Source organism: Furipterus horrens, unplaced genomic scaffold (genome assembly GCF_987537825.1).
Source record: "Furipterus horrens unplaced genomic scaffold, mFurHor1.1.pri manual_scaffold_12, whole genome shotgun sequence".
Lineage (NCBI taxonomy): Eukaryota > Metazoa > Chordata > Mammalia > Chiroptera > Furipteridae > Furipterus > Furipterus horrens.
Window position 1 is genome coordinate 71,937,519 of NW_028327182.1, and position 13,468 is coordinate 71,950,986.

Below are 13,468 nucleotides of genomic sequence, written 5' to 3' on the forward strand. Positions count from 1 at the left end.
GGAGGACATGGGTACTCTGGGTCTTCTCAGGTGTGCGGGACAGCATGAAGCTGTCTACAGCAGGTGATCTTTGGGCTTAGAGAAGGCCCTGTGTTCCTTGGGTCTCCTTCTTTGTGTGATGTCCCCATGGTTAAGGGGTAGTGGTTGGGGTGGTTGATGAGGCAGAGATGCTGCCTATGGGTCATGTGATGGGCTGTGAGGCCAGCATGATCCTTTTTTTATAAATTGGGCACTGTCATGGTGCCTGCTGTGCCCACCTAGATGAAGTCATGGCCAACCACTTGTGCCAGAGCTGCTGCTCTTTCTGTTGTACACATTTAAGCTCCCACTTGCTGGCTCACTGTCTCTGTTTGGTGACTGGAGCACAAGGAACTCACCAGGAGGCCCATTTTCCTTCCCATGTTGATTTTTCCCTATAATGTTTGGAAGGTGCTTACACCTTATTTCTACTTGATAACAAGAAAGAAGTCAATGCGTGAGTATTTTGACCCAAGTATTACAGTGCCTGCACTGTTACTTAAAAGTTATTCTCATTTAGAGGAGCTTTGGGATGAATTTCAATGATGGAGTTTTTAAAGACTAGGTGTTTGGAGGGAATATTAATTTGGGCATTTCCAGTTTCACCAGTTGACATTTGATCTATTTTCCAGTCCTGTCTGCTTGGGGTGCTGGGTTTCATAATTCAGTGGGGGATGTCCCTGGGAGACTCAGGGCTGTGGTCCAGTCTCACTGAATTAGGCCGACTGGAGGTTAAGAGGTAGAAACTGGGTTGTCAGACAGGCTGGGTTTAAATTCCCACATTTTTCACTAATGGCTCCAACCCCCTGAATCTCTACAGAACAGGGGTAGTAATAGTATCCACCTCTGTACCTCCTACAAGGAAGATGCAGATTTAGGGGATACACACCTAGTAATGGTGGGTGACATCAGAGAACTGGGTGCTGAGGAAACTCTGCATTGCACTATGGTCATTGGACTTTCTGAGTGGGCTCTTCCTTTCTTGTCAAGTGATTGAGCCCTACATGGGTTTCTCCAGCTGTTGGAGAGAAGTGACAATATCTGCTAAACCCACCACCTCATGTGTGGCTTCCAGATACGAAAGTGTTGGAAGAAATTATTTGAAGTCTAAATGCAAAACTGAAATCAGCCTGAAGTCTGAAAACTTCTGAGCCACGCAGTGAATCTGTTCTAACAGTGGAGCTGTAGGAGCTGTGGGAGACGTGTGCTTGCACCTGGGGACACAGGTGGCCGCCAGAGTGCAAACCCTTCCTTACGGCCATGATATCTCCTAGCCGTGGTCACAACCCATCCAGAGTCCCAGATTCAGGCCTCACATTCCCACTTCCTGAGCCAGCAATGGGACTGTGAATAAAGGGTTATGGGCTATAGATGTGGGAGGGAAACAGGGTCACATCCCAGGACCTAGGCCTGACGCTGAATCATCCCTTACTGGTCACCTGGGAGTAAGAGGTAATAATACCCCATGCCTGATGTTTTTCAGGGGCTCTGTTTTACATGGTGTTTAATATTAGCATTCTTGCATCTAATGTGGCATTGATTGTAAGATGAATCAATACTTTGCTAGTCATGGAAACTTAAGAATGACATCAGTAGAGGTGTGATTATACGTATTATGGCACATGTGTAAATAGAATATAAAGCAACAGTTAAAAAGACAGATATATATATATATGCATTGATATTAAAAATATTTAAAAACTCAGTTAAGTGAAAAATGTCAAAAGGATACCGTTGTGAATATTATAATTCTTATTTGTGGAGAGAAATTGTGTGTATGCATACAACACACAAATGCAAGTATGCAACATACACAAACTCCTGACTGTGTAGAGGAAACTTCTGGAAGGAGGCATAAGGCATCATGACCTATGGCTGTCTCTGGGGCCTGGTAATGTGAATCTGGTTGAGAGATTGGAAGAATCTTGCTTTCCACATGCACCATGTATGGCATTTGACTTTGTGAAGCTGCGTGCATGTGTTACTTTTCTAATAAAAATGAAATCAGCAAGCATTAAACTTCTACAAATTCAAGTAGGTGTAGTATTTGCTTCATTACTTTTTATGATTTTGTTTTTCTTTTCAACTTTTGTACCTCCCTATAATAGGAAAATGAAATGGGGAAACAGTTTCACTCATTTTTTATGATGTTTATAAATTTTTCTTTATGTTTTAATTTATAATCAATCTGTAAATAGGCCCACTCCCTGATTCTTAAGGATGTATTAAATTGTCCTAAACTGTCAATAAGATAGCTTCTAATCCATTTGCTCTTTGCTCACGTGAGACCCACTTCTCTTTTGCAGGGCAGAGTTGGAAGGGCTACTTTTAGGGTAAGCTGGTGAAACAGGATTATCACTTCAAAACAGTAAGCCATTGTGTTTTGTACATCTAGGAAAAGTGTCAACTTACCTTAACTGGGTTTCTTTTCCTGGAAGATAATGCTCAGTTAATTTCTCTATACCCACTAGCCCTGGTTTGGACCCTGGGTGGTGGAGGTGAGTGATGTGAGAACCCTTCATCCACTCTGTCTCTCTTTCTGCCTCTTCTGATTGAAAAGCATCAGTAGCAGCGAATGTTAGTTCAGTTATTCAGAAACCTGGTATGAAAAACACTTTGGTGCAATATGCTTAGTATGCAATGGCCCAGGTTCTTTCATCAACAAAGGTGGAAGCCTTTACACTTTCCTAAGAAATGGAACATGATGTATTCTATTGAAAACATATCTTGTCATGCTCCCACAGCGCATAACACCAGCGGTGACCGGGAAGAAGAATGAGGGTGCTTTGGGGGGACCAGGTGATACCAGGAAGCCTCAACACCTGAGTGTTTGCGAGCAGGAGCAAACTTCCCAGAGTACTGGCGTCCCGAGGGCTCTGGGGACCATGCCTGGCTGTGCTCAGAGCAAGCTTTCAATGAAAAGAATGCTACCATCAACAAAATAAGCCGAGCTAAGCTGCCAAAATGCCATGTTAAACATCAGTCACCAACTGCTGTTTTATTCACACCAGATGCTACTTCGAAAAGATAGTGTCCAAGGTTATTTTTAACAAGAGCAAGTGTTCTCTTTTTCAAGAGTCTCAGAGAGAGAAACATTGGCCACAGGGAACAGCTCTGTTTCCATATCAGCGACCCCCGAGAGGAGTGGGCCCCAGGCCCTTGCTGCAATGTGCTTCTGACCCACATGAGTGTGACAGCTGGAGACCACAGGGAAGAAAGATGTGGTGCTGGCATGAGAGCCCTTTGTTGCCTGTTTTCCTCATTGAGGTGTTCCAAAGGTTGATTTTAAAGATCTAGTGTGATTAAAAACGTAGGCTGGCAGGTTAAACGCAGTGCTTTTGGCTGCATCCTGAAGGCACCAATACTGACTGTTCTTCTGATGGGACACACGGCAGTGAGAAAGCGTGCGCCCAGGAGGGGCGGGCATGGCCGAGGGGATGGTGGCAGTAGCTGAAATAAATGCGTGTCTAAGAGCTAGAAACAGAGGGTGACGAAAGTTTCTACAGATGGAGGAGGCCCTTCTGAGCAGAGCCCTGTGGTTAGTTGAAGTGAATGAGCAAATAGTATTAGTTATGCAACAATAAAATACACCAATTGTCCAAGAGACTATTTGCAACCACTGTACGTGGAGGTTTGAGAGTAGCAAACCCAGTGTGACCTCAATAATGCACTAAATTTGGGTCAGGATAGGAAAAATATTCTTATAGGACAAACAATGTATTTTATAAGCTTGGTCAATTAGGCATGGATTCTCAGCGAACTAAGAGTCTAGTGAGCTGCGTGTGGACTGCCCTGGGGCACCCAGAGCTGGAATGGGCTCCCTGGAAAGGGAAATGGCTTTACTTCTCCTCTGTGGAAAGGCGGTGAAGAGCTTCGCCCAGGTGCACCAGCTCCTCCTTGTGCTCCAGCTCCTGGTACAGGCCTTTGGGGACAGCATCCAGGCCATAGAGCAATCCAAACAAGCAGCCTGCGATGGTCCCTGTGGCCCCACTCTCACCTGAAATGGAAATTCAGGTCCTCAGGGATCCCAGGAGCAGAGTGGAAAGGGGTGCATCACCATGAACTTGGCACTAATCAGGACTCCTTGCCAAGGGCCTGTCTTAGAGACTCTACTGGGCTGATTGCTCTGAAGCAGGCAGTGCTGGTGCTCTCTCAGCCTCCTGTCCCTCCGTCACGCCACATCCAGTGCTCTGGGCAGTGCCACATGGGCCTTGGGTGGCTTTTGCAGTCCCCAGTTAAGAAGACAGGTGCTTTCCCTTCCTTCTTCCCCAAACACTCTGACAGCACACAATGTGCAGATGCCTTTGTCATCCCAGGGACTGGGTGCTCAGGGAAACCACCTCCCGTTGAAACAGCATTCCTGAAAGTCCTCCCCTCCAGGCTCTCCAGAGTGGCCAGACTCATGCCAGGGTCCCTCATAGCACCTCACGAAGATCTCCTCATGCCCTCCCTCCTGCTCTCAGCTAAGGGTGCTGGGCTGTGTGCATCACTGTGCCCTGCTGAAGCCCCCCTCCCCCATGCATATGGCCACCCTGCTGCCCTTGGCTCCCCATTGCTCTCTCCGGGGCTTCTCTTCCCCCAGTGGGTTCTCCACACTCTCGAAGAAGCCTCCCTGTAGGCCCCCAGGAAGCACTAACATCTCAACCATCCCAGCACCAGGAATAGCACTCTGCTCTGACCATAGTCACTCTAATATTGGTGAACTCTATGCCCACTGGGAGGTAACATACACATGACATCTTCTTTATACTCGCGGGAGAGAACGGGCACCAGGAGGGAGGCATGCTTCCCCAGCCCTGTAGCAAAGTGTGCTGCTATTCAACAGCACAGGGGAAAGTCCTGGCACCACGGACTGGACTGCCTCAACAGCCCTGTGAGTTGGGTCTTACCCTCTTCTTTCACAGAGAGACAGGCCTGGAACTGGATTTGAACCCAGGACCTCCTGATTCTAAAGTGCAACCTCTCTGTGACTGCAGGGTCTGCAGAGGTGACGGACAAGGTGATGATGATTGCAGAGATCAGAACTCCGCATGGCCAGCACCAGTGGAATCTGCAGACTTATCAACCAGCAGCCATGGGGGCGAGGAGACCCCCCCACCCCAGTGACCCCAAACACCACATTGTCTCCGAGCTCAGAGTCACAGCGCCACCTAAAGCAGCACCGTGACCTGCCTGCAGCCTGGAATATCCATGCATGAGTACACTGGGGCCTGTGTCCCACCTACAGAAGGACCTACATTCTGGGAACCCTCATGCCTGAAGCCTTGGACATCCTGACAGAGTGCTTTGGGATAAGAAGGGGGTGTTGGCCTCCTGGAAGCCCAAAGCCATTACAGAAGGAAATCTCACCTCTGTGAAACATGGCCCGGTGGCAGAGCTCTGTCCAGTTATTCCTGGCTCCTAAGAGAGCATCGTAGGCAATCATGGGGGCATCATGGCCCCGTCGTCCCCCTCGACCTTCTGAGCTCCATTTCCTGTAGGTCTGAAGAAAGAGCCATGGGTCAGAGGCATGGGCCAAAAGTAGGACCGTGTCAGTTTGTGTTAGAGCCTGAGCTCCCCGGGCCCATCAGGGGATTGTTCATTTACTCGCTGTGCACTTATGGAAGACCACCTGTGTGCAGGCTCTGCCCCAGGGCTGGGATGGACATGAGCAGGAAAGCTCACTTCTCGTGGCTCTTACGCTCCAGCCATTCAGAGACAGACATTCCTTAGACCAGTGGTTCTCAACCTTCCTAATGCCGTGACCCTTTAATATAGTTCCTCATGTTGTGGTGACCCCCAACCATAAAATTATTTTTGTTGCTACTTCATAACTGTAATTTTGCCACTGTTATGAATCGTAATGTAAATATCTGATATGCAGGATGTATTTTCATTGTTACAAATTGAACTTAATTAAAGCATAGTGATTAATCACAAAAACAATATGTAATTATATATGTGTTTTCCAATGGTCTTAGGCGACCCCTGTGAAAGGGTCGTTCGACCCCCAAAGGGGTCACGACCCACAGCTTGAGAACCGCTGCCTTAGACAAACAAGCAGATGACAGCATGTCAATACCCATCAGGTCTATGAGAAGATATAGAGCATGCAAAGGGATTGTGAGTCCTGTGACAGGGCTGTTATGATACCACATCCAGGTGACATTTGGTCTGAGTATGACAAAGGGACAGTGAGGTCTTCCATGGTCCCTCCCACATGCAGCTGCTCCCTCAGCCCAACTCTACTAGGCACAGGGCTTGGAAGGCAATAACACCATCCAGGGGCAGGGTGGCTTCTGGACGTGGACCCCCATTGGTAGTGGGACCCTGAAAACTCCTGGTCTCTTGCTGCCACAATAAAGCTTACCTTGTCCCTCTCCTCTGCATCATAATGGTCAGGAAAGAAGGCTTTACTTTCAGTGTCTTCACTAATTTTTCTCTCCTCCAAGTAAAACTGCCATTTTGCTTCAAAGTAAAACCAGTGCTCCTGATACTCTAAATGTAGAGAACAGGGTGGGCAGGATGTGATGGCCATCAGCTGGCATGTGGGGGCTGGGGGAAGTGGGGCCGGGCTCAAGAACATTGTGGGCAGTGAACAGGAGGGAACAGAACATAGAGGGCACCACCTTTTATCCAACATGGGGACGGGAGGAGATCCTGGCACCTGACCTTAGTGATTGCTCTAGAAATTCAAAAATGCTTGTATGTGTAGCTACTTTGAAACAATTGCAAGGAAGATGGAGATGGGTGGAGGAAGCAATTCAAAGAATTGCTTAACTATATTCTGAACTAAGGTAGCAATTACAATATTTTTAAGTGCATTTTTAGGAAATTCTGAACCTGTATATTTTTATTAATTCAACACTGTCTTCAAGGCAGGGAGAGAAGACATCTTACTATTCTTATTTACCAGCTGGACATCAAGAGACAAGAGGTACTGAAACAAATTTTCTGCCATCATTTAGTGAAGAGGATGTTGACTCAGAGATGAGTCTGGAGCAGAAGCTACACTTGCTGGCAGAGGATAGGAGATGGTGCTCTGAGTCTTAGAGCACCCAAGAGGTCACAAGGGCTTCATTGTTCCTCACCCTGGTGGGGTCCTTGACCTTGTCCTCCTTGATAGCAACAAGACCCCAGTTCCATTTGTCGCCCAGGATGCCAACTGAGTAGAATAGTTAAGTGGCCAGTGGGAATCAATTAACTCAAGAGGAACCAACAAACTCAAGAGGAACCAACTTACTCAAGAGGAACCACAGATTTTGAGGTATCCCTTTGTGGTTGGAGAGCTAGGGAATGGAGCAGGGACCCGAGAGGGGTGGGTGGTCACTGGTTGCAGAGGGAAGCCCTTTTAATCATAGGGACAGCAGCAAGTGCCTGGGATGACATTCCAGGTTGCTGAGAGAATCACAGGCCCTCAGAAATAGTGACATGACTCTGTTTTTCTTTTTTTTTTCTTAAGATTTTATTTATTTATTTTTTGAAATAAGGGAAGGGAGGGAGAAAGAGAGGGAGAGAAACATCAGTGTGTGAGAAAAACATCAGTTGGTTGCCTCTTGCATGCCCTCAATAGGGGGCCTGGCTCACAACCTAGGCATGGGCCCTGACCAGAAATTGAACTGGTGACCTTTTGGTTTGTGGATGACACCCAACCTACTGAGCCACATCAATCAGGGTAGTGACTCTGTTTTACAAAACCAAAGAGTAGGTCCATTTAAGGTCTGTTTTAGTGCAATAAGATTAAAAGTAAAAGAGGCGACAGGGCAGGGACTAGAAGTCACAGATCCTATTAGTCCTGCAGAGACCTGCAGTTCTAACAGAGAGCTCATGCTGGGTGTGAGTGCAAACCAGGACATAGCCTCTTTCCCAGGCAAATGACCAGTCAACTTTGGAAGTAGATGTTCAAACACAAAAACGTGAAACTAATTTGCCAGTTGTCCTGACTGCCAATGTTGTCATAGACTAATCAGAAGGCCTCAGAAGACTATTTCCTGGGGGTGTTCTACAGAACATTATTTTTCTGGATGACTTTAGGTATTTGTTAAAAAGGGATTAAGAAGTACAAATGGGGAAAAGGAAGAAGTATGAATGGGTAGTTATAGAACAAACACAGAGATGTAAAGTACAGTATAGGAAATATAGTCAGTAATATTGTAATAACTATGTATGGTACCAGGTGTGGACTAGACCTCTTGGGGGACCTCTTCTTAAATTATATAGATATCTAACCACTATGCTGTATACCTGAAACTAATATCAAATAATATTGAATGTCAACTGTAATTAAAAATAAAAAATTAACTTCCAGTCAATATGAAGGTGTAGGTAAACACACTTTGCCTCCATGCACAACTACAGCAAGAATTACAAATAGACTACAAAACAAATATCAACCAGATTTGCTAGAAAATTGAGCTGTGTCAAAGTCTGACAACCAAGGATTTAAAGAAGCCACATCATCCAGACAGGTACTAGGAGTGGAGACACAGAGAGAGGCAGAGAGGGGCAGAGAAGCAGTGAAATGGGTGGTTCCACATTCATGTAGGGTGGGTAAAACTGGGAGGGATACCTTGGGAGCAAGTGATCCCAGCACCAGACCAGACTATCCAGCCCAGAGTTCCAGTGCCAGGTAGATAAGTCCCCATAGCTTCTGGCTGCAAAAACCAGTGGGGTTTGGGGCAGCAGAAGAAACTGCAGGATTCTCAAGACAATTCTCTTAAATGGCATACAATGGACTCAGGACTCATGCAAACCCACACCCTCTGGGATTAAGCACCAAGGCAACAGCTGGAAGGGCACAAGTGGCAGACAGGGATAAGGGAAGAAAGTGAGGTAACTGGCAACAGGGCAAGTGCTGAGACACAGCTTCCTCCCCAGCAAACTCCAGAGGCCAGAAAGCAGTAATGTCCCCTTTTTAACACAGAGCCACAGAGCGGTGAAATGGGTTGCCCCACCCTGGCAATCACCTAAAGCCCACCCCACACATTTTACAGGTGCCTCTTCTACAATAGGCCATGCTACTAAGACATGGAGTCAAAGTAGTCCACCTAATACACAGAAACAAACATAAGGAGGCTGTCAAATTGAGGATACAAAGAAATATGGCCCGAATGAAAGAACAAAACAAAACTCCAGGAAAAGAACTAAATGAAATTGAGGTGAGCAACCTATCATATGAAGAGTTCAAAACACTGGTTATAAGAATGCTCAAGGAAATCATTGGGTTTTGCAACAGCATAAAAAAGACCCAGGCAGAAATGAAGGATGCATTCAGTGAAATAAAGAACAATCTATAGGAAACCAACAAGGAAGAAAAAAGCGTTCAATCAGAACAGCAAGAAGAAAAAAGAATTTAAAAGACGAGAATAGAATAAGGAGCCTCTGGGACATCTCCAAACATACCAACATCCAAATCATAGGCATGCCAAAATAAGAGGAAGAGCAAGAAATTGGAAACTTATTTGAAAAAATAATGAAAGAAAACTGTCCTAATTTGGTGAAGAAAACAGACATATAAGTCCAAGAAGCACAGAGAGTCCCAAACAAGCAAGACCCAAAGAGGACCACACCAAGAAGCATCATAATTAGAATGCCAAAGGTTAATGATAAAGAGAGAATCTTAAAAGCAGCAAGAGAAAAGCAGAGAGTTACCTACAAAGGAATTCCCATAAGACTGTCAGCTGATTTCTCAAAAGAAACTTTGCAGGCAAGAAGAGACTGGCAAGAAGTATTCAAAGTGATGAAAAGCAAGGGCCTACAACCAAGATCCCTCTATTCAGCAAAGCTATCATTGAGAATGGAAGGGCAGATGAAGTGCTTCCCAGACAAGACTAAAGGAGTTTATCAGCACCAAGCCATTATTACATGAAATGTTAAAGGGAACTATATAAGAAAAAGAAAATCAAAAGTATGAACGTTAAAATGGCAACAAATTCACAACTATTACCAACTAAATCTAAAAACAAACTAAGCAAGCAAACAGAAGAACAGAATCATAGATATGGAGATCATTTGGAGGGTTATCAGCAGGGAAAGCAAAGGGAGAGAATGATGGAAAAGGTGCAGGGATTAAGAAATACAAATTGGTAAGTACAAAATAGACAGGGAGCTATTAAGAATAGTATAGGAAATGGAGAAGCCAAGGAACTTATACACATGACCCATGGATGTGAAATAAGGGGGTATTGCTGGAGGGAATGGGAATATCAAGCAGAAGGGGCAAAGGGGGAAAATTGGGACAACTGTAATAGCATAATCAATAAAATATATTTACAAAACCAGAACTTAAAAATAGTAAAAAATAAAATTAAAAAAAGGTTCTGCCACAGAGGTTTAAAAAAACTCTGGGTTAAAAAAATGTAAAATTAAAGAGAAAGAACAAAGTCTCAAAATTATCTGACCAATGACTCTCCTCCCTGTTCTTTGTTCATGAAACATTTTGACTATTTTTTCTTAGAAAATGAAATGGGAAAACCATTTTGATACTGTAGTTCTGGGGAAATATTTATTAACATAATGTGAACAAGCAGTAACTGTGCAGTTTCATACACTAATGATATTTACCTGTCTCTTTCAGATTAAGGTGAGCCTACTGGGTGAGGGAGATGACTCACCTAGTGACCACAGCCAACCTCCAGTTGGCTGGAGACAACTTGGATAACAATGACTTAAACCAATGAGAGTAGTGTGGTGCTGTCACTCAAGCTCTATAATTAACTTTATAGAGGAATAACTACTTAGGGACGCCTTAAGTTTGCTGTGAACATGAAGGTGTCTCATTTCTCATTGGAACAGAGACCTTGTGAAGAAGTGTTTTTCAGCACTAGGTCCAGGCAGATATAAATGCAAAAGTCTCCTTAAAAACATAATTTAGCCCTGGCTGGTGTGGGTCAGTGAATTGAATGCCTGATTTGATTCCCAGTCAGGGCACACATCTGGGTTGGGGCCCAAATCCCCACTTAGGGGCGTATGAGAGGCAACCACACATGCTGTTTCTTTCCCTCTCTTTCTTCCTCCCTTCCCCTCTCTAAAAATAAATAATATCTTTTAAAAGTTAGTCTAGAAGCTTTGTGAAAGGCATCTTAGAATATAGTATCTGCAGCTTGGAGGGTAACAGTAAAGAGATTTGTTGCTTTTGTGTTTCAAGACTTCAACCTCAGGCTTTCTGAGAAATCAACAACCCTGCTCCTATATTCAAGGCCTTCAACTCCCTCCCCTCCAGGACAAATTGGATAATTTATTCTATAAATTCTCCTTCACAATTTAAGACTATCAAAGGCCGCATGAAGATGTCTGCATTCCTCATGTAGCCGGGTCCCTCTCTGGGTCAGCTGCCTGAGGACAAAGCCATGGATTTCCCAGTCCTGCACTTGCTCTCGCTCAGGGATCCCATGGGGAAAGAAGTGCAGGCTGAGAGGAGTTCAGTGGCCTCTCCACTGGTCAGCCAAGTGATTCCCTACAGCCTTTGCTGGATTGGCTGCTTTTGGCTGGGTTGGCCTCACTCTCGGCCAAGAAGAGTGAATCATTTGATAATGGGTTTTGGGCCAAATGGGACAGACAGAGCTTCCTGGGAGTTAATATCATCAGTGAGCACGGACCTCTCTGTCTGGCCTTTGTGTGGGAGACTTAAGTCTCCTGGGTTAGGTACAGCTGTCCATTAGGTCCCCAGAGCAGTGTCACCATCCCTCATTGCTCTCTGAAAAAGGGGTTACTTAAGGACAATTTGGAAAATTAAATCTAAGTAGAGTAAGTCCCCAATTAACATCTTCAAAAGGTTCTGTGACTTTAAGCAAAATGATGTATAAGGAAACCAATTCTACCACAGGCTAATTGATATAAATGAGTTAAGTTCCTAACAGCATCTCATCAGCGAAATGACATTGAATGAAACACAGAACTGAAGAATCTGTCGTATGCACTCTCTCTTTCTAGCACCACTGTCGATCCCTATGCACACCCAGGGCCCCCCTGAGCAGGTGTTATACTCTGGCCAGGCAATGCTTCAGGCCTTCCTTGTAGGGTCCTCCTGCTCACACAGACCCTATGGGGATGTTCTTGGTTTCACCGTGAGGCAAATGACCTTGACCTCTTCAGGAGTGGGGTCTGTCTAGATTTTCTCTGAGGTGAATTGAGACCAAACTCTTTCTAGGTGCCAGTGTGAGTGTGACAGGAAAGGCGTCCAGGCTCACCTGCCAGGTGTCGAATGGTCTTCTTACAATATTCTTCAGCCAGTGGGACCGTCTTCATCATGTCTCTCCCCCACTGTTCCAGTGGCTTTCCTTGTATGGCGTAAGATGCAAACAGGGCTGTGCATAGGGACCCGAGGAAGCCTGGAGGGTGGTGGGGAGAGAGGGACAACAATGGCACCCGTGCCACACCCCTGCTCTGGGTTGCTGGATGAATGTTACAGATGTAGGACTCTGGGCAGTTGCTTCATGCATTTTGACCTTCTTCCCTCTCTGCAAAAGGAAGTACTATACCCATGTTGCAAGGGCTGTTGTGGGGACAATGATTCTAACCACAGATGAGTGCTTTCCAGGCTGGCTCCCAGTAATGGCCATGCAGAGACTGTGCTCACCGGAGAAAAGGCGCTGTCATCTCGCTGAGACACTCTTGGTGGCTTTTTGGCTACTCCTTGAAGTCTCAGTTATGGATCATTTCAAAGGCAGGGGATAAGTGACTAGTTTTCAACCAGTCCCATTTTTAACTTGAAAACAGAATTTAAGCAGAACTGAAGATTTAAAAACCCAAGTCTGCCAACAAGTAGCAAACCAAACAGGGAATGTGATCACATAAGATTCCAGTCTAGTCTGTTGGGCAGAGACCCACACAACAGGTACTGTGCTGATGCCAGTGTTACCTGTGGGGTGGTTGTGTGTCATCCTGCCGCACTCGATGCTGACTTCAATAAGGGTCTCCAGCCGCTCGGGCTTCCAGTACCGCATGCCGATGCACATCGCTTTGGTGGCAGCTCCAAATCCTGAACCTATGTGAAACATGAAATACCTGATTTTAGTCTTTTGCTCCAATAATTCCAATTCTGGGAACCTGGTTTTCATGAATAATCCAAAAATGTATTAAAAATTGTGTAAATAACATGTTTATTATAGTGTCATTTAAGTGAATGGAAAATAGGCAAACTGTCCATATGCCTGACAAAGGAAAGAGATTAAATACATTACATTGTAAAGGATCCATATGTTGGAATGGTATGTAGTCATTAAAAAAAGAATTTTTGATAACATGAGTAAGTGCTCATAATACGCTTCTACCGTGAAAAATGTAGAAGACACAATTGTACACACAATATGCTTTCAATCATATATATTTTCTCTTTTTAAAACAGCTTCGTTGAGTTATGAACATAATCAGCCTGCCCATATTTGAAGTATGCAAGTTGATAAGTTCTGACACATGATATACCCATGAAACGAGTACCTAAAAATAGTGAACATATCCATCACTCCCAAAA

At 45.0% G+C, this 13,468-nt stretch overlaps 1 protein-coding gene across 1 annotated transcript in view; it reads right to left on the minus strand.

Moving 5' to 3' along the window:
* ADPRHL1 (ADP-ribosylhydrolase like 1) overlaps positions 1-13,468 on the minus strand; it is a 40,304-nt gene that overhangs the window by 14,848 nt on the left and 11,988 nt on the right. The window contains exons 3-7 of the mRNA XM_090258286.1: positions 12,857-12,982; positions 12,186-12,326; positions 6,368-6,495; positions 5,368-5,500; positions 3,862-4,015 (exon numbers count right to left, since the gene is read on the minus strand). Coding sequence (XP_090114412.1) covers positions 3,862-4,015; positions 5,368-5,500; positions 6,368-6,495; positions 12,186-12,326; positions 12,857-12,982 — 682 coding nt within the window. The remainder of the gene's footprint in view (positions 1-3,861; positions 4,016-5,367; positions 5,501-6,367; positions 6,496-12,185; positions 12,327-12,856; positions 12,983-13,468) is intronic.